General features: G+C 39.1%; 2 protein-coding genes across 3 annotated transcripts in view; both read right to left on the bottom strand.

Annotated features, from left to right (window-relative positions):
- The window catches only part of LOC107580320 (protein Wnt-5b), a 79,215-nt gene extending 74,872 nt beyond the window's left edge, over positions 1–4,343 (bottom strand). Inside the window, exon 1 of one of the 2 annotated variants that reach the window (XM_016266050.1) lies at positions 3,654–4,343. The gene's annotated coding sequence lies outside the window, so the exon portion shown is untranslated. The remainder of the gene's footprint in view (positions 1–3,653) is intronic. The other variant, XM_016266044.1, reaches the window with a different exon arrangement.
- Positions 4,344–12,279: 7,936 nt separating this feature from the next.
- Positions 12,280–26,831, bottom strand: part of LOC107580227 (ELKS/Rab6-interacting/CAST family member 1-like) — a 202,882-nt gene continuing 188,330 nt past the window's right edge. Inside the window, exon 19 of the mRNA XM_016265973.1 lies at positions 12,280–16,744. Coding sequence (XP_016121459.1) covers positions 16,607–16,744 — 138 coding nt within the window. The 3' untranslated portion in view covers positions 12,280–16,606. The remainder of the gene's footprint in view (positions 16,745–26,831) is intronic.

Below are 26,831 nucleotides of genomic sequence, written 5' to 3'. Positions count from 1 at the left end.
GTCTTAATCAACCCAGCCCCGTCACATTCCAAATACCACAGAAAAACAGATAGACACATATAAAGGAGAAAAGGGGAAAACCCTGGGCTGAGGTAGGAACGAGGCTAAAAACATCTGAAAGCTAAACAGCAAGCTCTTGATCAGATATCCAACCCCCTTTCCCTTCAAAAAACGAGGCTTTAGGCTGCGTGATCAAAGAAAACGGCCACAAACTCTTTTAAAACTAATTAACAAAAGGAAAACCTCAACAAACACTTCCATATACATCCTCTAGATATTTACCGCACCATGGATAACACATTTTCAGATTCATGCTGATTCAAATCACCACGTTGCCGCAGAACAAATGGGAATAATCAAGTGCAACATGCATGCCTGTTTGCTCTTACCCAGACTGTCCTGTTCAAAAAGAGGGAGTATTACGATTTCAAAAGGAAATGGCACGCCAGATTAAAGCACAGGACTCCGTGGACCCTCTTAACCTCAGTTATAAACTCCAATAGTCCTGTTAGAGGGAAAAAGTACGTTACTTGTGTGCGAATGTGGTTTACTTCACTGTAAAGTATCGATAAGGACCTACACACAAGCACATCTGGCCAATACGTTTAACACAAGGCCCGCATATCAATTCAATCTGCACAAATGCAGTCTCTGGCAGGGAGAAAAGGTAAAACACAAACACATGAATTATATGGCCGACATAGGGGAATGAAACCTGCAGCCAGCGTTTATACACACAACAGGAGATATTGCTTCCCACTGTCTGTTCCTCAGTTCGAGCTGATAAAAGAGAGCCTCAGAGTACATCTAAATCTTCACGTGTTTGGTTAAATGACACCCGTTTATATTTTTGTGGTTAGAAACTATTTTGGCTGAGCAGACAAGAATCTTCTTATCGTTCCAGAGGCACTGAAAAGGTAGCTTTACATTACACAAACACACAGAAACTCAAATACCGCTGAGAGGGCAAAACAAGGAATATCCATAATAATGAAACAAAACAGAAGCACTGAACAGTTTGAGTAAAGTTTGTTGACCCTTAAAAATACCTCCGAAATTTAACCGATTGCTATTTTTTTTTACAACACATTGAGACTCAAATAATGCAATTTACTGTTTGTATCTCCTATTAAATCCGATATCCTTCCAGCAGCTCAGATGTTTGTATCCCCCAAGATACAACAATATTTAAGGTAAAGTTTTAAATTATTGTTGTAAAAGCAAATTGACAGAGAGAGAGATAGAGAGAAAAAAAGTGAATTACCTTTGTTTTGTTACAGACAGTCCTTGCTCGATAGTCTTCAAACAAAGCAAATGTCTTGGGACAGTTTGCATGCAAAGTATTTAACTGGAAAAAGTAATCTCAGAAAAACTCTGATATGAAGATACATTTGTCCTTTCCAAATTATTAAATACATTTTTTGCACAACTTAGATTTTATATGCCCATAGCCCAGTTAGTAAACCATCAAGTCGTTTTTACACAAAACACCAATGGTTTTGAGATATACTTAAGTGTATGTATATATTATAAAATGATAATGACAATACTTGTGTTTCGATATCCAGTACTGAGCAGCATACTGTTGCTATGGTTACCCCCTCAAGGCGAACATGACTTCCATTCGCAAGCGTAACTAATTTGTAATCTAATTTCTGAGGTTACTGAAACGTTTGAAAAACACACACACACACCATCAGTTATATGTAAAAGAATAGACACTTTAAAATCCTGGCGTCAAGGTTCAAGTCTGGCTTCCTCAAACTATCATAATTTGGACCCTGGCGCTTTTCAAATGCTCGAGAAATCTTTTTCATTGACAGACTACAGATGGCTTATTTAACAGCTGCACCAAAAGTCAGCAAGTGTCAATCTTTTTTTTTTAGCTTCAACACATTACATGAAGTGTTTTCGCAAGAAAATCCCGGCACGATTCAGATCAAATCATTTCAAACATTTGCCCTCAGTTTGAAAGATGGTACTACACTCTTAAAAATAAAGGTGCTTCACGATGCCATAGAAGAACCTTTTTGTCTAAATGGTTCCATAAAGAACCTTTAACATCTGAAGAACCTTTCTGTTTCACAAAAGGTTCTTTGTGGCGAAAGAAGGTTCTTCAGATTACAAAAAGGTAATAAAGAGATGGTTCTTTAAAGAACCTTTGACTGAATGGTTCTTTGTGGAACCAAAAATGGTTCTTCTATGGCATCTCTTGAAGCACCTTTTGAAGCACCTTTATTTTTAAGAGTGATACCCACATCCAATGAAAGCAAAGACCGGTAAGTGATTCAGATGATTGTATAGTATTCCAGTCTAAATTGAAATGTTCAAAAGAGTGAGTCATTTAAGTCAAGCCAACTTTGGACCATTAAAAAAAATTAACAGGATACGAGTTTTATTTTTGTCAACAATTAGCTACTAAAGAATCCAAGTGTGTAGGCCTAAATAAGACTCGGGGAATATTGTTAAACATTTAAACGTCTGCAACGCGCGGTGTATCTATAACTTTTATATAGTATATCCATATTTGTCTGTTACATATTTAAGTAGACTACTTTATAAATCAAGAATTGATCCTACCATACACTCTTAAAAATAAAGGTGCTTCACGATGCCATAGAAGAACCTTTTTGTCTAAATGGTTCCATAAAGAACCTTTAACATCTGAAGAACCTTTCTGTTTCACAAAAGGTTCTTTGTGGCGAAATAAGGTTCTTCAGATTATAAAAAGGCAAGAAAGAGATGGTTCTTTAAAGAACCTTTGACTGAATGGTTCTTTGTGGAACCAAAAATGGTTCTTCTATGGCATCGCTTGAAGCACCTTTATTTTTAAGAGTGTACAAGGGGGGTTGTAAGTACAAAAGAGGGTTGTAACACTAATAGAAAACATGCACATTAAGTGAACGAGCCTATTGTGGTACTTGCTCGAAATAATACTAAATGTATATCATTCCTCCCCCATGCAATTTTTATCCAAAAGGTAAACGAATAGAAAACTTGCGAGTAAAACTGCTGATAACAAATGTAGAAATTCATAAAACATAACTGTGTGAATATTAGTCAGTCTTACCGCTGTGTCAAACGCAGGCCTATATCTGTCCTTTTGTTGCAATCTTTGTGGGTCCAGTACATTGGAAAGTGTTACAACCCTCCCTTTTCTGGTCAATATTTTTTACTAAAACATAAAGAGGAAAGCTTGTGAGGATGTTAAACAAGTCATGAAACATATGTCATGTAATATCCGTCAACATGAACGCAAATCAAATAATAAAGCGGACGTGAAATTATACAGTTTCCCCCAAAATAGTTTTGTGTCTTGTAAACCCGTTACATTTAAACAAAGTTCCTACAACTTGTGCTGTCACCTCAGGAAGGTGGTGGACATGTATACCAGAGATTTTACTCCTGTAGCTCATTTCTAATTGCTCAAAACTGATGGTGTTCACAATTCACCCCGCTCTCCCTATGCCTAGGGCAAAAACATATTTTTGTAGCAACCTTGAGGTGAATAGGGTATATGAAGCCTGGTTCTCTGACCGATACAAACTTTTCTGAAGGTACAAACTTCTCTTAAAACAACCAAAAGCTTGAGGCAACATCAACAAACATTCTTTCCAAACAATACAACTTTTAGGTTTGATAGTCACTACAACTTACTTGCAGCTCTATCGTTCAGTGTAGGTTCAGTGTGTTCCAGAGCTGAAGTCCTGAACCTGGTCTGAAGTTCTTTCGAAGCGCATACAAAGTAGGAGTTACTTCTGAAAATATGAAACAATTCCACCTCCGAACAATTCAACTTGGCATTCGCGTTTCCAGTGTTTTTCTGCGTTTCTTTCACTTCAAGAACATACTCCAAAACAGTCCGGCGCTGTCCACTGAGGGGAACCCCCCCAAAGAAAAAGTTCCTCGAAAATCCCTCGAGTTAAAGTTTGACAAGTTTTGATACACTTACCGGGATACCGAGCATTACGACGTCACGCAACAGGTGTCAATTAAACATTCGATCATTTGACAAGAACGCAAACAAACGCGCTGCGCGTGCGGTGCGCAACAGGAGCGACAAAGGCTTTTCCTTCTTATTAGAGAAATGAGACGGCAAAAGCAGTCTGGAGTCAATCAGTCCACCCCACAGAGCTCATGCATTCACAACTTTTTTGCGCTCAAAACTTCAGTTCGGCATTAAATCCTCTTTTTGCGCAGGAGACACTGAAACCTTTTCAACCTTTCCCCCTTTTTTTCTTCTTTCCAGAGGCTGCTCGGGCTTTTAACCTAAAACCCTGGTGCTTCCAGAAAGCACTAAAAGCAGACGACGAAGAAACTCTAGCGACTGCTTCAGTCCGCAGGCAGGGGGGTGAAAGACTGAGTTTTGGCTAGTTTGTGCATTGCCTACTCATGGGCCTGCCCTCCCCATCTCTCCAGCTTCGGAGAGAAACCGCAGTCCTCCAACAGCGCGTTCCCATTTGACGAACACTTAGACTAGTGTCCCAACCACTGCTCCTATTAGTCAGCCAATAAAGTTGTAGTAATTCGTTTTATTAAAGAGAGATGATCTGTATTGTGGCAGGCCTGGGTATACTTTGGTTATAGAGTTATTTGAAATATCCATATGCAAAGTTTTACTTTATATTAAACACTTATACATGTGTAGAAAACTTACACACCTGTGATTTTTTTTCTTTATGTTGTTGTTGAAGGAAGTCTCTTATGCACCTAGGTTGCAATTATTTTTTATAAGAAAGGCAGTAACAACAACAATATTGTGAAATATTACTGCATTTTATAAATAATTGTTTTCTATTGTAATATATTTTAAAACTTATTCCTGTGTGGCAAATCTGAATTTTCAGCACTATTACGCCACACTGTAAAAAATGACCGTGAATTTAACGGTAAAAATGCTACAGTAAAAACCTGTTAAATGGTTAACGGTAAATTCCCCTGCTATATACTGTGAAAAACTGTATTGGACATTACATGTATTGGACATTAATTTTACGGTAGTATACCGTTTTTGGAAGTGAAATAGGCCGTATAATTTACAGTGAATAACCGTTAATTGACATTCCCAGAATTCCCTGCGTTACATTTCAAATTTGATGTTTTTTTGTTGAAATAATTGTTTCTTAGTTTTTTCTTATCAGTTTTGTATATTAGGGTTGTGTGTTACACCTAATGTTGTTAAATGAATGTTTATTGCATTATTTCAGTTTCATGTGTGTTACCGTGATGGTGTTTGGTGTTTGTGTGAATGACACCGTGCACCTTCTATACATGTTATTATTTAAAAGCTGCTTGTGATGGGCTTTAGTTCATCATGTGACTTTCTCATCACCGCCTGCATTTGGTGGTTATCAGTGTATTACAAAGATACAAAACAGATGTCAGTGCTTCATTAGGTTGGTATATGATAACATTTTATCAGTTAATGAAATTACGGTATTTAACTGTAAATTTAAGTTAAAACCGTAAAACCTAAAACGTTGCTACCATATTTTTTACGGTAAAATTCCGGTAACCACAGCTGCCGGTTTTTTACCGTAAATTTGTCTGATTTTTTTTTACAGTGCAGTCTTCAGTGTCACATGATCCTTCAAAAATCATTATATTATGCTATATATTTTGGGCTCAATTATTATGACTGGTATTCAGTTATTAATGATGACTCTTCTTATTATAAACATATTAGAATGATATCTGAAGTATCATGTGACACTGAAGACTCGGATAATGGCTGCAGGAAAATTCAGCTTTGCCATCACAGAATAAGCTAGTTTAAAACATATTCAAATAGAAAAGAGTTATTTTATATAGTAATTTTTTTTCACAATATTATTGTCTTTACTGTATTTTTGATAATTTAGGCTGCAAATAAATATATAAATTAAAATTTTGATGTATAATAGTATTTTTTACCTAAAATCATTTAGTTGATTTCTGATTTTCAAAAAAGTTAAAATAAATAAATAAAATAAAGGGATTTAAAAAAACTGTTTAGGTTAAATATATTACATTTACATTTAGTCATTTAGCAGACGCGTTTATCCAAAGCGACTTACGTATGAGGACTATATCAAAATATATAATTATAAAAGAACTGTAGAATTTGTTTAAAATAGTTTAAGATGAATTACAGCATGTCACATATACGTCAACCCATACTGCATAAAATGAAATAATATATAAGCATTACTTCATATGCAACGTTTATATAAAAAAAAAAAGCAAAAAAAAAAAAAGAGTATAATTGAACACAGTTTCGAATAACAGAGCGCTGTAACTTGATTCAGAAAAATGTTATGCTGCACAGAGATTGCTGCAGCTCTACAAACGCATAAATACGACAATCATACTTTTGGCTCTGGGCTCCGGTGGGGTGCAGCCACAGTCCCGTACACATATGGAGCGACTGAACGAACGGTAGATGACAAGGGAAGACAAACACGCAGTAGAGCCATATCGGGTTTTCACATGTGAAGATATTGCTTTAACGAGCGTGGAAGGGCCGGCGGGTCAGGCACAGCTGCATTTCTCCAGAACACACATTCTGCGGCGCTCGACTCCTGAGTCACGGCGCACATATGGGCCTTATCTACCGCTGCGTGCCCACCTCTGACATCTGGAGCTTTCTGCTGGCAATAAGTGTGAAAGATTGACAAAAGTATCGATAACATCTCAATCTGCTGAGCCCTTTTCCCTTCCCAATTGTTGTAGCAACATTGAGGGATGAAGGTATTATAAGAGGCCTTCTAAAGTTTCATTTCGTACAGGTTAAGGAACCCGTCTCTCTGTGGAAACGGCGAGCTGACTGACACTGCGGCTGTCATGGGAATGCGAGGCCTTTGAACCCTCTCCCTCACGTCCGCCACGGCAGATCAAATGTAAGCAGAATGTAAGCATGTCAAAGTGGCCACGATAGAGACCATCTAAAACCATGATGTGTTCGAAATGCAGCTTTTATCTGACAAACATCCCACTCACTCCTGTACATAATCAACCCCAGCTTCAATCCTTAGGCTCTGACTCCGTTCCAAAACCCTTCTCAGAATTGCTCCATTCATTACCTATATATAACATGAATGCAAGCTTGTCTTATTCGCTGAAATAAAGTCATTTCAGCAGTTTCCCAGAGTGCGTCTTGACATTGTTCTGTTTCTCAACAGTTCGATTGGGACAGACAGACATTCTTTTGAAAGTCTGTTTCATCCATGGCTGTTTTGAAGCTCCAGGTAGATAAACCTGTCAGAGCTTGTAATGGCTCTTACATGTCTGGTTATTTCTACTGCACTGCACGTGTGTGAGTGCACACTTAATAATGGCCTTGTAATTAGTTGTTTAACTCTCAACAAGCCTGTTAATTTTCAGCAAGATCACTTCTAGACACTGATTTACAGTACAGGTAAAATCCCAGCGCAGGTCTGTCTGTCTGTAATTTGTTGCTATGTTTTTCCAAAAAAGACTAGTATCAGCAGAAAAGAACAGTCTCTCCTGTTCTGTTCAATCTATCATTAGTTCTGCTTGCTAAGGCAAGCATCGCTATAACTATAGCTCAAACTAAAGGTTAGGGATTTCAACAAACTGCCAATCTTAAGTATGAAACTGTAAGGCATAACTCATCCAGCACAGTTTGTGCTCCAGAAATGAATGACACCTCCAATCGAGCATTTGAAGAGGAGAAGTGTGCTGTTACTTTTCTAAGTGATTAGACTTATGATACAAAAGACATAATCGTTTTAAAGGAATAGCTCACCTGAAAATGAAAATGTACTCACCCTCGGGCCATCCAAGATGTAGATGAGTTTAATTCATCCAAACAGATTTGGTGGAATTTAGCATTACATCACTTGCTCACCAATGGATCCTCTGCAGTGAATGGGTGCCGTCAGAATGAGAGTCCAAACAGCTGCTAAAAACATCACAATAATCCACACCACTCCAGTCCATCGATTAACATCTTGCGAAGCAAAAAGCTGCATGTTTGTAAGAAACAATTTCATCAAGATGCTTTTAACTTCAAACCTTTGTTCTGGCTAAAATACAATTCCACTATCCATAATATTGCTTTCTCCAGCGAAATAGTAATCTTGTCTGGAATCAGGAGAGAAATATGCACAGATCAAGCACCGCTTGCAAGCAAAAAAAAAAAAAAAGTTGTAAACAAAAATGTTTGTGGATTTTGGTGAGAGGACAACAGGGGATGTACTTTTTTCCACTGGAGGAAGCATTATTATGTATTATGGATATTTTGGTTAAAATATTAAAATGCCTTGATGGATTTGTTTCTTACAATCATGCAGCTTTTTTGCTTCTCAAGACTTTTTTTACTTGTGGATTATTGTGATGTTTTTATCAGCTGTTTGGACTCTCATTGTGACGGCACCCATTCACTCTCCATGTTACATATCATTCTTATATACTTCCCCTATGCGTAGTCACGTAGTTAGCGTAACTCTATGTGCACTAAAGCAAACTTTGCTTATGATAATGCCGTTTCCAAGTTGGACGGACAAATCTTTGAGTGCAACTCACCACGAAACCCAGACAATGAACTGCATTCATGTAAGTGACGGATCTTGTTTTCTTTATGATCTTCATGAAGTCAAGTGATGTGAAAAAAGGCGTTTTTCCATGCCTCTCCATCCTATGGACAAGGCATTTATTTTAGGCGCTTGCTGTTCTTTTTTCACTCTCCCCCTTTGCTTTTTGCAATCAGTGTGCCTTTGGCCGCTACGGTTGAAACCACATCGTTTCCACACCCACACACAGACCTCTTATCCTTTGTGCCTCTCTGTAAAAACATATGCACAAGTATTTCTATATATATACATGCACTTTAAACAGAAAGAGAGCTCTATAGGCCACAGTTGTTCAGATATAGGGCTTATTGGGATAGAGATGGTTGCCAATCATTGGTTGGTCTGCTTATCCAGGAGTAGCAGCGCCATGATTCCAGACTGATGAAGGTCAGATTTCCCTCATTCCTGAGGTGCACAGACTCTCACTGCGTCAGAGTTGGCCAAAATTCAGAATGGGATAGCTTTAAATTCATGAGTGTGAATTTGAATTGGCCACACCAATAGAAACTTAAATCGGAATCAATCAATCAATCACAATCGATGGATCGTTCTTTCTATCCACCCACATTCTATGCATCCATCCATCCATATATAACAATATAAATATATATATATATCCATCCATCTCAATTGATGGATCATTCTTTCTATCCACCCACATTATATGTATCCATCCATCTATATAACAATATATATATCTATCTATCCATTGTTCCATCTATCTATCTATCCATCTATCTATAAGCTGTTTTTCCCCCAAAACTATCAAACATAGCTTTTTCTTCATTATGTTCAAATTGCAATTTTGCATCCTTTTTGCTTCCTTAATTCAAATTCTGAAACAGAATTGGAATTTAAACAAATTATAAATTGACTTCTGAAAGGCACAACCCTGGCCAGAATATGCTTACCTCTCTACTATGCAGTATGCAAATGCAATAGCAGTATGGATGTAGCATGTCTGGGAATGTGTTTATACTGCACACCTCGCATTTCATTAACTGTTGAGAAGTTAATTCTTCACGGAACAGCATATACTCTGAAAGTATGAGTCTGGATGTAGCCCCTGTGATTTCTGGACCAGACTCAGCACATAAGTAGAGTCTTCCCAGGGGGAAATTCCCCTGAAATTTGCACATTTAAATGGTGGCTTAAATAGTGGTTTAATATAAACCATATTCTTCTCATTGCCTGTGTTTAGCAAGCGTGGTAGGCCTCTCCAGTGATTTTCCCTAAAACGACGGGATCTTTCCCACTCTGCATGCTTTAATCGCTACTTGATATATATACTGCATGCAAGTTGTATATCGTAAAATGAGGAGTGTAAACTCGAACAGGAACTCCGCTGGGTGGCATAAGTGGTGATGTGTAATCGGCAATAAATCCAGTCATTGGGGGGTCTGTACAAAAGCTGGAGGCGGAAACCAAGACATCTCAACAGACCATCTGCGTTCCTTTTTTGTGGGTTGAAGCATCGGTATCAACCAGGTTTCTTTCTGTCTGGAGTGGAGAGACAGAAGAGGAAGGAAGGCTCCTGCTGAACACTGAGGATGTCACCACAACATTACAGCTTACACAGATATGAGTCCTATGAACTGACTCACTGAGTAATTATGGAACACATTAGCTCTGATCCAAAACCTAGTGAGCTACCCTGCTGTTTACTGTCTACATAAGCAGCTACCTTCTAATGCGGCGTCCCAACTGGGACGTCATAATATGACTCATTTGGAACACTCTTAATGTGCCACAAGAAATATGACTCATGAATGATTCCAAAAAGGTTTGCCATTAGCATGTAGCTAAGCTAATGACACAATACTCAAATAAGCATAAAAATACATCAATATTGGCTAAAATAGTACATTTTTTATTTGCCTGAGAATTCATAATCAACATTTCTCTCAACTTTTAGACCATCTTTTCCACAAAGGGCACATATGATCCTGCATTATTTTTCGACTAAAACAAAATATATTAGAAGGTAGCATAAATTTGATCATTTGCCTTTATTATGCCTTAAAATGCAGTCTAGGTAGGCAGCTCACTAAGTTTGTAACAGAGAAGAACAGTACATATTGTAGTATTTGAAAGAATAATAGTGCATCATAACTGACAAACCACTCAAACACAATAAAGGACTGAATGATAGAGTTTATATACATACAAAGGCAAAAGCTGAATAACAATACGCCTTTTTGTTACTTTTTATAGAAATCTTTTATCTTTTCCACACAGACATAAGGCAGTATTTTTGTGAACATGAAAATACAAAAAAAAAAAAAAAGAAGATGACCAGCTTTGGGTTAAAGTTGACATTTTTCCATTTATTTTTCTTCATTAAATTAAAGGGGAAAGGGCAAGAATCCTCTTTGACAGTGTTCCTGTGTACTGTGTAGAAAAAGCGCATGAATCATTAGAAAAGATAGACCCTTACTGTGACAGAAGGCAGGGTTGCTGGAGCCAAGAAAGCATGATGTGGATGGGGCGATATTGAGGTCTGACACTCTCTTAGGACACAATCCAAAGGAAAAAAACATAAGTGCCAACTACAAGCCTGACATATTCTCTTAAGTAGGCACACAGAACTTTTGTAACAGTCTAGAAAACGACTATGTTATCACATACACCACAGTTCTGAGTCGAAATGAAGATTAGGTCCTTGAGAATAATGCTGCTTCATTCAACTCAGACACTCAAACAATTCTATTATACACTTAATAAAGGCGTCTGTTCTGGTGCTTCATCTAACTGGACTCCAGCAGCTAACCGAGCACAGCAGGCCTGGTTTCGGTTTGACCTCTTAGTGTGTCAATTAAGGTTTAAAGGTTTAAATATAAAACAAACATGTTATAAACAGAAAAAGGTCACATGACCTGGCTTTGGTTGCTGATGAACGACAGGCAGGTTACTATTTGTGGCACTTTCTAGAGCAGACTAGCTTCGTTTGGCACCGAATTCACTCGGACGGAGAATGGAAAGTCAGACATAAACTTGCCAAAATGTTTTATGTGGTTTCATGCTTTAAACAGTCTCAGTCCATCAAACTAAGTGGAGGGAAGTAATGCATGAAAAATGTGGACGTGTTGACGGACCGTTTGGGTAAATAATGACAATTCAAGATGAGTTAATAAGTAAACAATCTAATAGGCAATCTACTTAGGATGCCATAAAAATGTTAAGTGTGTTTACGCGTGTGATAATTTACTACGAACAACAAATGAGGCTTCGTGTCGAGTGATGCTGATCATCTGACCAAAACAGTGAGCACAACATAGTTATTATCTCCTGCAAACGCACAAATTATGCTAATCTAAAATAACACTGACTTCCCAGCAACCCAGAGTGCCATAAGGATCACAGTTCTCAAGGTCTTGGCATCCTTCAGTCCACTCGAAACACGGTCATGGATGTTTCTCCCGCCCCAAGAATAGACATGCATGTTTTGTAATATAAAACACGCTGCAGTTTTCAAGATTGCAATCACGCACACTATCAAGGACTGCAAAACAAAAACAAACAATCCCAAAAGAAAGAAACAACAACAACTGTAAGATGAGTTGGAATCAAAATCAAACGAGGTGCAGAGAAGATAGCAACAGTACATCAACCACATGGTACTAATTTTGAAAATCTTTGTTAACAGCTTTGATTTGACACTTAGAAAGGCTTCGCTTTTTCAATTTTAATTTCAAGACAACTGTTAGTGTTACTAGTTCATTCTTTTCTTTTTCTTTTAATAGCAGACAGCCATTTTGTTCAGACGGATATATTCTCTTCCACAGACATCTAGGTCCAACCATCAACATATATAAATATAGATTTCTGTATATGCATGTGTGAACGAGACATCTCTGGCAGTGTTCTCACAGTTGTGTCAAGGTCTATTGTAACAAGCCTGGATGGCAATACTACCGATTAACGCTAAGAATTATGGGACATATAACATGAAATAATCATTTTTTTAAAGTATTTAAGTATATGATAAATGTCTCATGTTACAGAGCAAAATAGGGTAGATTACAAAACTGGACAGCAAAATGAGTAACTGGAAAATACGTTGGGTCCTTACAGCCCATGTGAAGCTCTTTCTCTCTCTCCCTCCACAGACATGCCTCAGTGAGTTTAATGAGGATGAAAAATGTTCAAACTAGAACATGAAGCAACACCTCATGCTCATTCACACTCATGGCTGAACGCAGTTTCAAGCCAGGTAGATGTAAAAAGCCAAACGGTATGGAAAGTCAGCTTATGCTACAAGCAGCCATGCACCATCACTATAACAAAAATAAACATAAAACACCTCTATAAAGCCTGTATACGGTTATATATAGAGTGAATTCAGGTATATAGTGTTATAATGCATTATATAAACAGAATTGGGCCACTCTCCAACACTGAGATCAAAGAGTGGCTCAATTTAGCCTATACAATGCATTCATAATGACTTAATAATACAACTTATTATAATTTTAATGTTCTTATGAATAACTATGACTAATTTTAATACACTATAATACTTATCTAATGGTTACACCCTTAAAAAACAACACATGAACACCAAATTCATGTTATGTTTTATAATGCATTATAGTGGTTAAAGGTGTAAACACGACTAAGCAAGTATTATAAGGTATTGTGAATTAATTTGCATTCAAAACACTGTGATAGACACAGGCTTCATACAAAGTGCTTCTGAATATTGGTAGTTTTGGTAATGAGCTACTGAACAGAGAGCGCTGGCTGGTGTAGATCTCAATTCCTCAAAAACACAAGGAGGACTCACAGAGACAGGGAGCCTCTGAACATACGGAGCGATCCAAAGCCTGCAGCGAATTTCCATACTCTTCTGTGTGATTAGGTCTGTCTATAGCTAGCAATCACATAAATACCAGAGCTCAAGAGAGACACTCACTCAACACACAATAACACCCTCTGCAAAGCGCCGGGTCATTCTTTCTCTGATCTGCTCCCAGTTATCACAGCGTTCTTTCTTTTTGTTTTCTTAGTGAATTCTCCGGAGTGCTCTGTGCTGAGCGGTGGTAAGAGGCCAGCTCCTGTACTGAAGGACATAAATCACACGAGGGCCTGATAGTGTGTGTGTGTGTGTGTGTGTGTGTGTGTGCGCGCGTGCGAGGGGTCTGTGTTTAGTCTAAGCAGGGAGATTCAGCCACGGTGTAGATAACTGAGCCCCATATTTCAGAGACCCATGGGTAATGGCCAAAACTGTGTTTGTGCGTGAATGAGATAGCAGACGGGAAGAAAGCGACAGAGATGAAAAACAGGACGGCGTCATCAATCAGCTGTTTGATTTTAAAAACCCATCAGAGCTGCTAGTCACATTTATGTCCTCATAAGGAAGTCTATCAGCTGTAATTAAGAGCATAAAACCATAAAACATTTTACAGCTATGCAACGTATATGACTGCAATAAGATCTGTCGTGCCAAGGGTGAGAATGGCACGCGAACTGGCGTTTTCTTGGCATTGCCCATGTAAGCGTGGGAATATGTTGTTGAAGTGGCCACACTTAGCTTTAGTTAATTCGAAATGCATTAGGGTGAATCTCACAAAACACCTTAAGTACATAGTAATAGAAAATTATATCTTGCTTTAAGAAAACAAACAGACATTTTGTCTATGTTTCATGACAATTAAGGATATTTTCCACCAATTCTCATGCATATTTAAATAAAATGTTTTACACTTATTTAACTATTATTTTGGATTTTCGGAGGATTTTTTAAAACTGTAATACAGTAATACATTAATACCATTAAGGCATTAAGGATAATGTGAATTACAATAATAATAATAATAATAAAACTTAATTTAGGCGCCTTAAAATTCTGAGTGAAAATGTGTCCTTTTTTTATGAAAATAGTGCAATTTAGTTTCCTTCCCTTTTATGCAACATATAATTTCTTATTATTTTTTCCTTACCATTTTGAGGAAAAAATGTGACCAGGACATGTTTTTATGAGATTCGCCCAACTATTTAAATTATCTTTTAGTGTAAATCTTTCACAGAGACAAACAAACATGAATCTCTAGAGAACAATATACTAGTTCTAGTTACAGCTACTAGATTAGTGACTAGCAGTACGACTCAGAGGTCTAGCCCAACAACACGTGGCAGGTTCCCTCATAACTGGTGTGTATGAGCATGAGGAGAGGTGGTATGGTGATACGGGAGCGTGCGAGAGGGAGAGAGAGAGATGATTATATTCGCTGTGATCTCGTGCTGTTTGTCTTGTCTGTGGGGCTTATCGTGCAGAGAGGAGTATGACTAACACAGCACAGCAGGTCAGAGCCATAAACTACACACAGGCATGAATGAGGGAGGGATGAGGAGATATAGAGAGAGAAGAGCAGAGGGCACGTTACGCCCAGTGTCATCCACAGGGGAAGTCGACTCTGGACTTTAAAGCAATGGCCGATCTGTCTTATGAAGCAAACACGTTTATCACGAGTTGAATGAGGTTGTGTCTTATCACTCCTGTGGCCGGTCCAGAAACGGACACCAAATGCCATCGGATATAGACCCATATAACCATAAAGTGAAAGAGGATACACCTGCCGGCTGTGCTAACAGAGACGCCCGGGTCTGAGGATGATGATATGAAGCCAAGCAAAGAGAAAGAGAGGTGCATGATGGTACATGTGAGATTCTTGTGATCAAAGCTTGATGATATCTCACAAAGCAACCGCAAAAAACAACTTCCAACTGTTCCAAAAAAGAGAGAGTGGAATAAAAGAGGAGGGTATCTAAACAGCTACTCTTATTTGACCTTATCCGTCAAGAAAAACCCCGTAGTCTCCAACTCTTTGCTTTAGAAAATTGAGCAAACTGAGAAACTACTGCCAGTCTTCATCCCAGTGTGAGACCACATAGTTTTCAAAGTACGGAATGAGTGATAGGTGCCTATTTTCCTATTCCAGTGATGTGTGGCAGCTGCTCTCTGATGATGAGGCACTTCTGCGTCCACAACATCTGTGTTGGCAATACACCCTCTGTTTTACCGCCCTCGGCTTCAGAGAGCCGGCCACGAGAAAAAAGAAAAACATAACAGAACCAAACCTGCCACATGCAAAGACAAACGTTAGCAGCAATAAACCTACAACTTCCAAGGCAAATAATTTTCTTCCTCTCTTTAACAGATATAAACCAGGTCTGTGGTTTCTTTAGCTGGTGACAGGTGCATGCGGGATAACATTACCCATATTGTCAGTTTCTGAACTTTTATGAACGAGACTTCGGGAGGAAATCGGCCAGTAACCGAGTCAATAGTAAATTCCCAGATGGTGGGGGTTGCAGTAATCTAAACCCGCTACTGACTACGATAGTAAAAGTATGTTTAAGTCCGCATGGACTGTCTGCTGGCACAACCGGAGCATTAACCAAATTTTGAGTGAAACCAGATGGTTCGAGAGTGCAGGAGTTTTGCCCTGCGCAAATGACCCATAATTTAATATCAGTAACAAAGCATCTAGAAAAAAGGGAGAGGAGGAGGGGGGCGAATCTAAATTGCTTCAAAACGGTTTCAAAATCCTGCAGCTTTTAAAAGCTGTGGCAATAGTATATATCAAGATAAGGATACTATTTCCTGACCCTCACAGAGAGAACTTCACCTCCTGCAGGATGGGTTTCCAAGACAGAGAACTAAACGAGTGAACATGACTTATAATACTAAGCTTCCATCCTGCCCATTTCCCCCTTTCGGTTTCTTCCTCCCCATTTTTATGTGAGCGTAAACAGGATTCTTAAGGTGCGGAGAGGATGAATGTGGTGGTAGGGGATGGCAGAAGGAAAGCCCATCATTCCCACACCCCGAAGCCAATCCAAGCGTGCACTTGACTTGTGAGCTGTCAGTCTTTCCCGTATATGTGTCTGTCCTTTGATTTGTGCATGTGGGTGAGGGTGAGCGAGTTTGTGGGCTGGCATCCTGTGAAATCAAGTGAAACACAGAAGAAAGGGAAGGAGAAGCAGGAAGAGAAGGAGGAGGCAGGCCTCGGCTCCCTGATCTGGTCTGGTCAGCAGGACTCCTCCAGAGCGTTGACCACCTGCTCCAGGATGTCCGGACAGTGATCGGCAATCTGTTGCAGGACGGAGTTTGCGTATTCCTGCAGTTCGGCACTCTCTCGTTCACACTGCTCCAGCTCGGATTCCAGCTGAGGAACCAGAGAGAAACAAAAGTGTTTATTAATATTACATATACACATCAACCTAAATCATTCTATTATTTGAGCTTCACTGTCTGATATATGACTTTATTCCTCATATGTCCAATTTGGCTGCGCATAATATTCCACAAATGTTTTGCTGCATGGAGATCTGGAGACAAAAACGTAAAGCAATCATTGTGAACTTGGTAATGGTTGATTTATGAAAAAATGGCATCAGATGTTCATTCTTACAATTCAAAGTGGAATGTTTTATTTATGCAACAAAGTCTATTTTGGTGAATGATACTTTTAGACCCCAACCCCCAAATTTTTAACATAACCCCTACCAGCACCAAAAAAAACGAATAAATTCCAAAATTATTAAATAGCTGTATAGTAGCATAGAGAACTGTTAAATAGCCCATAGAGAAGGGAGTCTAACGAATCAAACTGACAAAGAATGAGAAATGAGGAAACTGTGGGGGTGATGACGCAGAGCGCAGACATGTGAGGATGGAGACCCCTCGCCTCTCCCCCACTTACCCTCAGTAAGAGGGTCCCTCTCTGTCTCTCTCGTCTAGCCCTTAACACACTACTGAAAACAAATCACCTCACCAAGCACTTCTTTTTAAATCATTATATAAAATTCAACACTTGGAATTTGCCCGAAAGGTTAAATTTTCCGCTCATTAAAAGAAACTTAAACTAAAGAGAGGGATTTAACATTTTACAGCACCTCTGTCTAATGATAATCACAGGTGTGGTTATCTTTAATGCTCAAATCCTTTTTCCAAATGATTTCCGTAGAGGTTTGGCTATGGGATGTGGAGAAATGGGGATTCCTGGGTGCTGGCAGTGCCAAGCACACAGGAAATATGCCACGGCAGGAGCAGGTGCCTCTTAACTTACTAAAACACACACACACACACACACACACACACACACACACACACACACACACACACACACAGGAAGCAGATGCTAATGTGGCCAGCAGACAGTTTATTTTCTTTCAAATGATTTAAAAAGACAAAAATAAACTCTCATCAAGAGGACAAATTATTTAAACAGTGCAAGACAAAGAGAGAAGGAAAAGATTAATAAAGGGAGCTGAAGCATGTGCGTGGATGATCAATTACCATAATCACTATTTTTATCGGTCTCTTCATACTAAAACACACACACACACACACACACACACACACACACACACACACACACACACACACACAGGAAGCAGATGCTAATGTGGCCAGCAGACAGTTTATTTTCTTTCAAATGATTTAAAAAGACAAAAATAAACTCTCATCAAGAGGACAAATTATTTAAACAGTGCAAGACAAAGAGAGAAGGAAAAGATTAATAAAGGGAGCTGAAGCATGTGCGTGGATGATCAATTACCATAATCACTATTTTTATCGTTCTCCAGTAAAAATATTCGAAGATCTTAAAAATAATAACTTGAGAAGCAAAATTGCATAACATGATAAACTAGCATAAGATGCTAAGATAATCACTGTCTGATAATCGAGAATGTAACCGTTATGTTTATTTTACTTACCCACTGGCAGGCCAAGGCTACTTTTTCTGCATTTCCTTTGCTGATTTTAGAGAAAAATCAGCGGAAGTTTGTGCAATGGGTTTAATTTTGGTAATGTGTGTTGAAATGAAGAGTACGAGACATTTACCGGTAGCTGAAAACATAATTAATATGCCAAAATGTTTAATAAACCAACACTGAATGGGTGAGGTGAAATAAATATGTCTAAATATCTAATGCAATTTAGCTTAAATACATTTATAGAATAGTTTAGAATGTTTTTTAACTGAAAAACATAAAAATACTGATTTAGTTAATTATTTTGCAGTATCAATTGCACTATTGCACTTTTAAACACACACACACACACACACACACACACACACACACAGTCTCTGACTAAGATCCCACTGAACCCAGACTGTCCCGGGACCCCGTCTGTGGTCTCCGTTTGGCCCTATCTGGACAATCAGTGTTTCGGGGTGCTGTACCGCTTTTAAATTGCTTTTTGGATTTGAACATGAGCCACCGAACCAAAGCCCATAGAAAGTGGAATATTTCACAAAAACCCACAAAAGTATTTTCTTTGGCTCTCCTGGCCTATGAACGCCAACTTTAACAAGGTTAATGATAAAGACATCTGTAACAATAACTGGAAGTAATATTCATACATCATAAAATATGTTTCCTTTTCATGTGTGTTTTTGTGTAAGTTTGGAACGTGCAACTATTTCATAATTAATGAATCAAAACATGCCACGGTGGGTCACCGGGGGCAGGCGGTGCAATCCTTCAGACGGGTGTTTGCACAACTGTTGGGCAAACACGCTGGGAAGAGAAGTCCCGCCCCTTCACGAGCTACACAGCTAGCGCTAATGCTACGCTATGTTGGCCAGAATAAAGTGGAGACGTGATGGAGACGAACGAGTGAGGGAAAGAGGAGGAGTGTATTGAGTCATGAGAGGAGGGTTAATGAGCCTCATCAGGAGCTGATGTATGGGCCTGCGTGAGGGCGCAGTTTGGCAGAGTGCCGCCGCTGTAAGCCCCATTAAGAGCAGACAGTGGAGAACTGGAGGAGAGGGAAGGACTGGCCAGGGGGCGGCCCGCTAGTAGATGGGCTAGAAGAATTGAGTGGGCATGTGGAAGTTTATGAAGACGATGCTGCTTTTAGGTTGCTGGCAATTAATGTTAATGGTTACATCATTACGTTAATCCTGCAGAAAGCTCAGTGGGAACGCCTGTCATGTACAGCATTTTACACATAACATTCTGGGTCATTTATTATATTTTTGGCTAATTTGTGCTTTCAGCAACCAAAAAGAGTGCTGCACGCTCAGCTCTGATTAAGTCAGCAAATTCAAGTCAAGTCACCTTTATTTCTAAAGCATTTTATTCAATACCGATTTTGTCAAATCATATTTACAGTGTTAAAACAGGCAATTATTTGGTCAATAATGCAAACAAAATTCAATTCTACTGTAAAGCAGCTCTAAAAAGAGGACAAAAGTAAACAGTCAAATTCTGTCTACTATGGCTGCACAATTAATCGAAATTAAAATTAAAATTGTGAGATGGCTTAGCAAGATTATTCATCTCAAATGGTGCGAGTTAATTAAAAAAACCCAATGTGAAACAGCAGTTTTATGAATTTGGCATCTACAACAATTTTGGCATCCAAAGTGTGCAGCCCTACTTATAAAATCATGTATTTAATGAAAAATAATGTCTGATTTATTTTTTGCTGCTTCTAGAGTAGTTGTATTCTTGGCTAGTGGCTGTTTTTCTGAATGGTATTTTATGCTGTTTACCAGTGTTTATTCCTCATAGTTTGCATGCAACAACTTCACCTATGTATAGTCATTGTGCTGCTTTAAACTGCTTTGTATACAATTATTAATCATAACAGGAGTGATAGAAAGGATTGAATTCTATTGGTCAAAGTTCAGAAATGAAATTAATAGAGAAGCAACGTGTTACTTATATGGTGTACATTTAAGAAGTAACACATATCTTTATTCATAACTTAAAACTAATTTTAAAATACTTGATTTCATACACTTGCCAACTATGTAAACGATTACAGAAAAAAACTGAGCATCATACAGTAAACAACTGAGGTTCGCACACATCGTCCAGAACACAACAAATGCAGAAACATATGCCTCGTTGCTAGGAGATGCATGAGAAATTAAAACAATGTGTGTTCTAAATTCAACTCAAAATATCAAGCATGTTTAAAATCCTCTGACTGGATGGAATCATAGTCTGAAGCTTAAAAATATTTTGCCTATTGTACACTATGTGAATTTCTATGAAATCTGTCAACTACAATAGCTCAAAATCTGCAGACTGGCTTTGACCTTCATCAACTAGCAAGCAACACATCCAGACTGTAAATCTGTAAAAATCTAAAGTTGTGTAGTGTATGCCATTCATAAGAGTGCCAAGCATTATCCCAAAATTGCTGCAAAAAAATCTGAATGTTTAAACAAAGTGATTTATAATAATAAGTTTATAATTTCCTTAAAAAAGTTATATGCAACTAATACCTGAACACACTTTAACAGGTGCAACACAGAGACACACAAAGAAGAAAAGAAGCTCCTCGGTGTGCCAAAAGGACTGTCACTTCCTGTTTTATGACTGTGTACTTAACAGAAATCCTCAAAAAAACAGAGCTATAAAGATAACAGATAATGCACCATATACAGGGAAAGTATCCATATCTGTCCCCACACCAGCCTTGACCCAAAAACATGAGGAAAGACGAGAAGATGAGAGACAGAAAAGAGGGAACGGGCGAGAAAGGAGCATATTATAGTGTGCTATCATTGCAGATGATTATCAGGTGTTCTTGTGTGCGTATGGTCAGCCTCCTTCGCCTGTCTTGATAAACAACAGCTACATTAATAAAAGCAGAACAAACACAGCAGCAGACCGTCACAGTCGGCCAATGACAGGAGAGTCTGGACTGTGCTGACAGCACTGACGATGACTCAGAGAGGATGTGTTTCAACAAATGCTGGGCCGCACATTTACGCCTGGAGTGGCACATGGAGATCAAACGGCTGAACTCAAACCCTTCAAGCAAATCCGCTCTCACATCACCCTGGATGACACAGCCTCATCTCTGCAACATATACTCATCCAGATCCTCCAATTTAGTGGGACAATGGGGAATGTTATCTAGTAAGTTCTCAACCCTATAGCTGAGGCAAAGATGGCAATCAGGAGCATCCCAGGCCTTGGCTAACAAGCTCTAAACAAAAAGAAAAAAAGAAAAGAAAAGAAAGAGTGTGAAGTAAAGGGGGATCTGGGGTTGGGGATTGACCGCCTTCTGCTAAAGCAATCAAGACTTTGTTCAATAAATCTGCATAACGAAATAACGCCATTAGCCTTTCCCCTAAATGTGACACTGCTACAGTATTTTGAGAGAAAACAATGACTCCTTTAACAGGAAATGTTGCTCTTTATATCACGGGACTGTATTAAAAGGTCCTCATAATTTTCGAGGAGGAGGGAGCGCTGATTTACTCCTAATTTTTAAGAAAATCTCCCCAAAAAAACCTTTGGGCCACCTTTCTCCTCTAATAAAGTAAGATGAAGTCACTCAAAGCTCCTTTCTTAAAGGTTCTTCTTTCCAGGCCAAGCTTCAAATGCTTCCCTCTGGTGTTCTGCTGGTTCTTGTGTGCCGTTACCTCCGCCAACCAGACACACCTCTTGGATGGAGGTTTTACCCCCTTCCACATTATTTTCCCCCTTCATTACACTATTTTCCAACAGGAATGAGCTAGATGAACTGGAGTCTTGGCCTTGGATGGCACACTTGACATATGAATACTGCACATATCGCTTTAATCCGATTGGCTTTACACAACTTCAAAGGTGCATCAGTATACCTGGAAACAAACTCAAGATGTTGTATTTGCCAATGGCAAACAGGGTAACAGCATCAAATAATTGAAAGGCACTCAAGATACTCTCACTCTTTGTTTGTGGCACTTGGGAGTCACAAAGATATCCAAAGGTAAACTAGATATCCAAAAGCAGCTACTTTTGGATGAAGAGAAATTCAGATGACAAAATCTACACACATTCCTGCTATTTTTTCCCCTAGTGTTTTCTCTACAGCTGATCATGGATGAATTACAAGAGAGATAAACAGTTTTATCGATCATTCTTTTGAGGTAACAACTTTTTCAGATAACCTGACCCCGAATGAAACTTAAAAACAGAGCAAAACGTGGTTGGATGCTTTACTCATCAGTCAAACAGCCTCTACCTGTCTATCAGGTTGGGCCTTGAACAGTACGAATTGCAAAAGCAAAAAACCATCCACTTTGTCCTCTTCCCATTGCAGATGCAGGTCTCTCAATGCAAACTCTTATAAGAAGAGGATTTACTCTCCATCCCAACTGCTGAGATGGGTGGCTACGCTACAAGCTCCTATCTTTGAAATCTGCTTTATCTTTGTTAGACTAAACCCTGCACTATTCTCTCTGCTCTCTTAATTCTCGTCTTATCCTTCCCTCGGCTCTCCCAGCTTCTTAGCAGACACACAAACATATCTCTAAAAATGGTTTCTTTGGATCGTATTCAGCTCATGACGAGCTCTTTCCCCACTTCCTCCTCATTAGAGCAGGAACCCTCTGCGGCTTTATAAGAGCCACTTAACCTGGGATCTCTCTCGCCCTTTCTCTGTTTGTCTTTCCCTTGCTTATCCTTTTACTGTACTTACAACATCCTAGCAGCTTAACACACCATTTTATCTTCCATTTCTCCCTCATTTTTGCCCCCATTTCTGAACTAAACACTCCCAACAACGACTAGCCTCATGCAGTGTCATTATGCGCACTGCCTGATTTGAGCCAATTGGAACGGAGAGGGTGTGGCCGTTTATTAAAAGCGACTGCATAGCGACCGCATCTGATTAGAACCGCCCTCCGCCTCATCTGCGGTCGGATCTGTGCACCCCATCAGTCAAGTGTAATTGAGTTTCAGGGGTGAATGCGGACACACGAGTCGCACCCCGACACACAAACATATCTCTAAAAATGGTTTCTTTGGATCGTATTCAGCTCATGACGAGCTCTTTCCCCACTTCCTCCTCATTAGAGCAGGAACCCTCTGCGGCTTTATAAGAGCCACTTAACCTGGGATCTCTCTCGCCCTTTCTCTGTTTGTCTTTCCCTTGCTTATCCTTTTACTGTACTTACAACATCCTAGCAGCTTAACACACCATTTTATCTTCCATTTCTCCCTCATTTTTGCCCCCATTTCTGAACTAAACACTCCCAACAACGACTAGCCTCATGCAGTGTCATTATGCGCACTGCCTGATTTGAGCCAATTGGAACAGAGAGGGTGTGGCCGTTTATAAAAAGCGACTGCATAGCGACCGCATCTGATTAGAACCGCCCTCCGCCTCATCTGCGGCCGGATCTGTGCACCCCATCAGTCAAGTGTAATTGAGTTTCAGGGGTGAATGCGGACACACGAGTCGCACCCCTGCCCGCAACTTTGAATGAGACTGAAGGACTTCAGCGGAGTGGGGCACATATTATGAAGTATGTGGTCAAGTCAGGGACGCAATCACGTTCGAAACCCAGATTGAAATAACTTTAGTGTTAACAACCCACCACAAGTTGATGAAAGCCCCATTTTTGATTTTTTCGCTGCTTAGATATTTTTCGCTTTTGTTTTTTCCCCTCCAATGACTCAGCCCAAACTGCCGCAGGGGCTTCAGGATGCATAGGGATAAATTACAACCACATTCCTCCACAGGCTCCAAGTGGCGCAAACTTTCCTAGCTGCTCCTAACGATCATGGTCAGACTGTTGTGAATCCTCATTTGCTAACGAACAGGAGACCAAGCTATTGTGAAATGTCACCACTGTAGGAGACGAAAAACAGCAACGTCAACGAGCCAATCAGTTTTTTTTGGCAACGGATCTTAATGGAATGGGCCTCACCCTAAACAAACCATCCCTATGGTTAGCATGGAAGCACTCTGCCTTTAAAAGAGCCCAACAGGCTATTAAATATTTGTGGAAAATAACCCACTTTCAAACACCGAGTTTCATAAAACCCCTCTCAATCCTTAATGCCTTTTATTAATCTGATAGGCCCTGAATGAGCTGTAAGACGCGTAATATTGCTGCCTACTGGTTTAGACTGCGAGCAAAAAGAGGAAAGAGTAGGATACATCAGGGTATCTTTTTCCAAGCCAAAGTTCAATCCAAAACAGATGCCACGACTGTGAATGGTGTGGGTTTTGTCGCATGTGAACACGCAAATAAAGTCATCAGAAAGGCAGTGCCACAGACTGACAGCTCCCCTCTTGGCAGGATGATTCATAGAGTGACAAACCTCTGAAATATTTCGTGTTTAGACTGAAGACCGTTTTTCATTACTTTCAAAGGACGGAAGAACAAATAAACAAATACATAAATGAAAAATCTGAACATAGCTACGACTGAAATGTTCGGTTCTATGGCACGTCAGCTGGTGTAGTTTATGTTGCTGTGGCTCAGTCGCTGTAACCCAACCCAGCAACCAGCTCGGGAACACAAAAACCCAATTCGTCAGGGCGCGAAAATCACAATAAACTTGCTGAAGTATTTCGCTGTTTGCCTTGGCGGCTTCCAGCTGAGAAGGCTCAATCGCGCTTATGGTTTCATCATTTGGGGTATTTATTTCATATATTCTTCTTCTTCTCACCCCGAGTCAAATGTGTTGCGAGACGAACCCTCGTTCCAGCTCTGGAGACTGAGGTGCTTTCATACATATTCGCTGGGTGGGAAAATAAAGCAGAAGCGAGCCCTGGAACAGACAAGCGCGGGGCACAGAGGACTCATCTCACATCGCTTTGAAGATGGGACCGCACTTTCCCTTGCTCTGGATGTTTAGGGCTCGGCTGAGAAGTTTTGTTGGTTTAGCCGGTCAGCACCCCCTCAGGATTAGCACTCGTTGAAACGATGTATTACAAAAACAGCATTTGAGAGTGGGATTTAGAAAAACTCAGGACAAAAGGAACCAAAACAACACTACGTGCTCGAGACTTCAGTTCAGATTAGAGTCTAAAAAGTAGATTTTTAGATTTTTTATGAAAATCACTAGTGCTTAACCTGCAGTCATGATTTACTATGATTTTATTATGTGATTTCTAAGGTATTCAATGTAGTTTTTATTCTCTATGATGTTGCTGTTTCTAGACATGACCTTCAAATGTAAGTCTACGGGTATTTTTATCACTTTATTGTTCTCCAGGTAAAAACTGTAAAGGAAAAGCTGCACAGTTTGAGATTTTATCTATGTCTGTGTAGGATGAGCTATAAATAAAGATTTATAGTTGGTTAGATGTTTGTTTAAATCTGTAATCCTAAGTATGAACAATACTAGTAGTGATACAAAAATCAATAAGTGGTCAGTCTATGGCGTCTCTGTGTCTCACCTCCTGTCTCTGTGATGTGTTTGTTTTAAGGAGTGTTCATTCAGACAACCACAGTTAAGATGTCTGTCTCAACTACTTTAAACTGTCTGCAACCACACACCTTTGTGACTTATAGATGACTACTGTTATTACTGACACATGGCTTACTTGTATCAGTTACTTGAACAATGAGCCTCCTCAAATATCGATTCAAATGAATGTAAGAACTTAAATGATAAAAATATCATGGGATGCACTGATATGGTTAAGGTTAGAGACAGGCTTGGTGGTTTGGTTAGGTTAAAGTGTGGGTTAAAGTGTAGGGCTAGGGTCAACAGTGTAATTACAGATGTAATCAGAGGAAGGTATTAAATATAGGTACAATGTAAAAACATTGTGTATTGTATCAAATGATTAATTTAAATACATAGTAGTTAAAGACACTGGGTCCAAAATGTTAATAAATAAATTACAAATAAATCAATAAAACCTAAAAAGTGAATTTAGTCATTACAACATTACATTGTACAGTATGAAAAATGTATATTCTTTTTGAGATTTGCTAAAGATTACATCAAACAGTTATTAAATTATAGTGTACATAGTGTAAATTACAGTGTTTTTAAAGATTAAGTGAGGATTAGGGTAAGGGTTAAATTTAAAAATCTCTAATATCGACCAACAACTGATATGGTATTGCTATGCATACAGTACCACTTAATTTACAGGCAAATATGAGTTTTTTTATGCAACTGACGCAGGACAATATGTTCCCAAATGTGACCGAACAAGGCAAAAAGGAGAAGAAACTAAATTTGCTTTCTTCTGCATCAGAGGATAACTTTCAAGCCAATTCACTTTTACTATCACTTTCATATGCAACAGATGAAGAAAGATGATCAAATTTGACCAAAATACTGACAAAATCTAAATTATTTATTGAAGGAGCTCATAAAAAAGAATGACAGGGCCAAATAAAAATTTGCTACAATGAAGGAGCGTCAAAAAAGATGACATGATTATCAAAACCTACTACAATCTAGTATTGGTTTGATTTGAATATCAGCCTCGCTGGAAAACTCCCTCACGGACCGCAACTGGAGCCCACACTGAGATCTGAT

Source organism: Sinocyclocheilus grahami, unplaced genomic scaffold, assembly GCF_001515645.1.
Source record: "Sinocyclocheilus grahami isolate Dianchi unplaced genomic scaffold, SAMN03320097.WGS_v1.1 scaffold33.1, whole genome shotgun sequence".
In the NCBI taxonomy this organism is placed as follows: Eukaryota; Metazoa; Chordata; class Actinopteri; order Cypriniformes; family Cyprinidae; genus Sinocyclocheilus; species Sinocyclocheilus grahami.
This window is presented reverse-complemented; position numbering and strand designations above follow the sequence as displayed.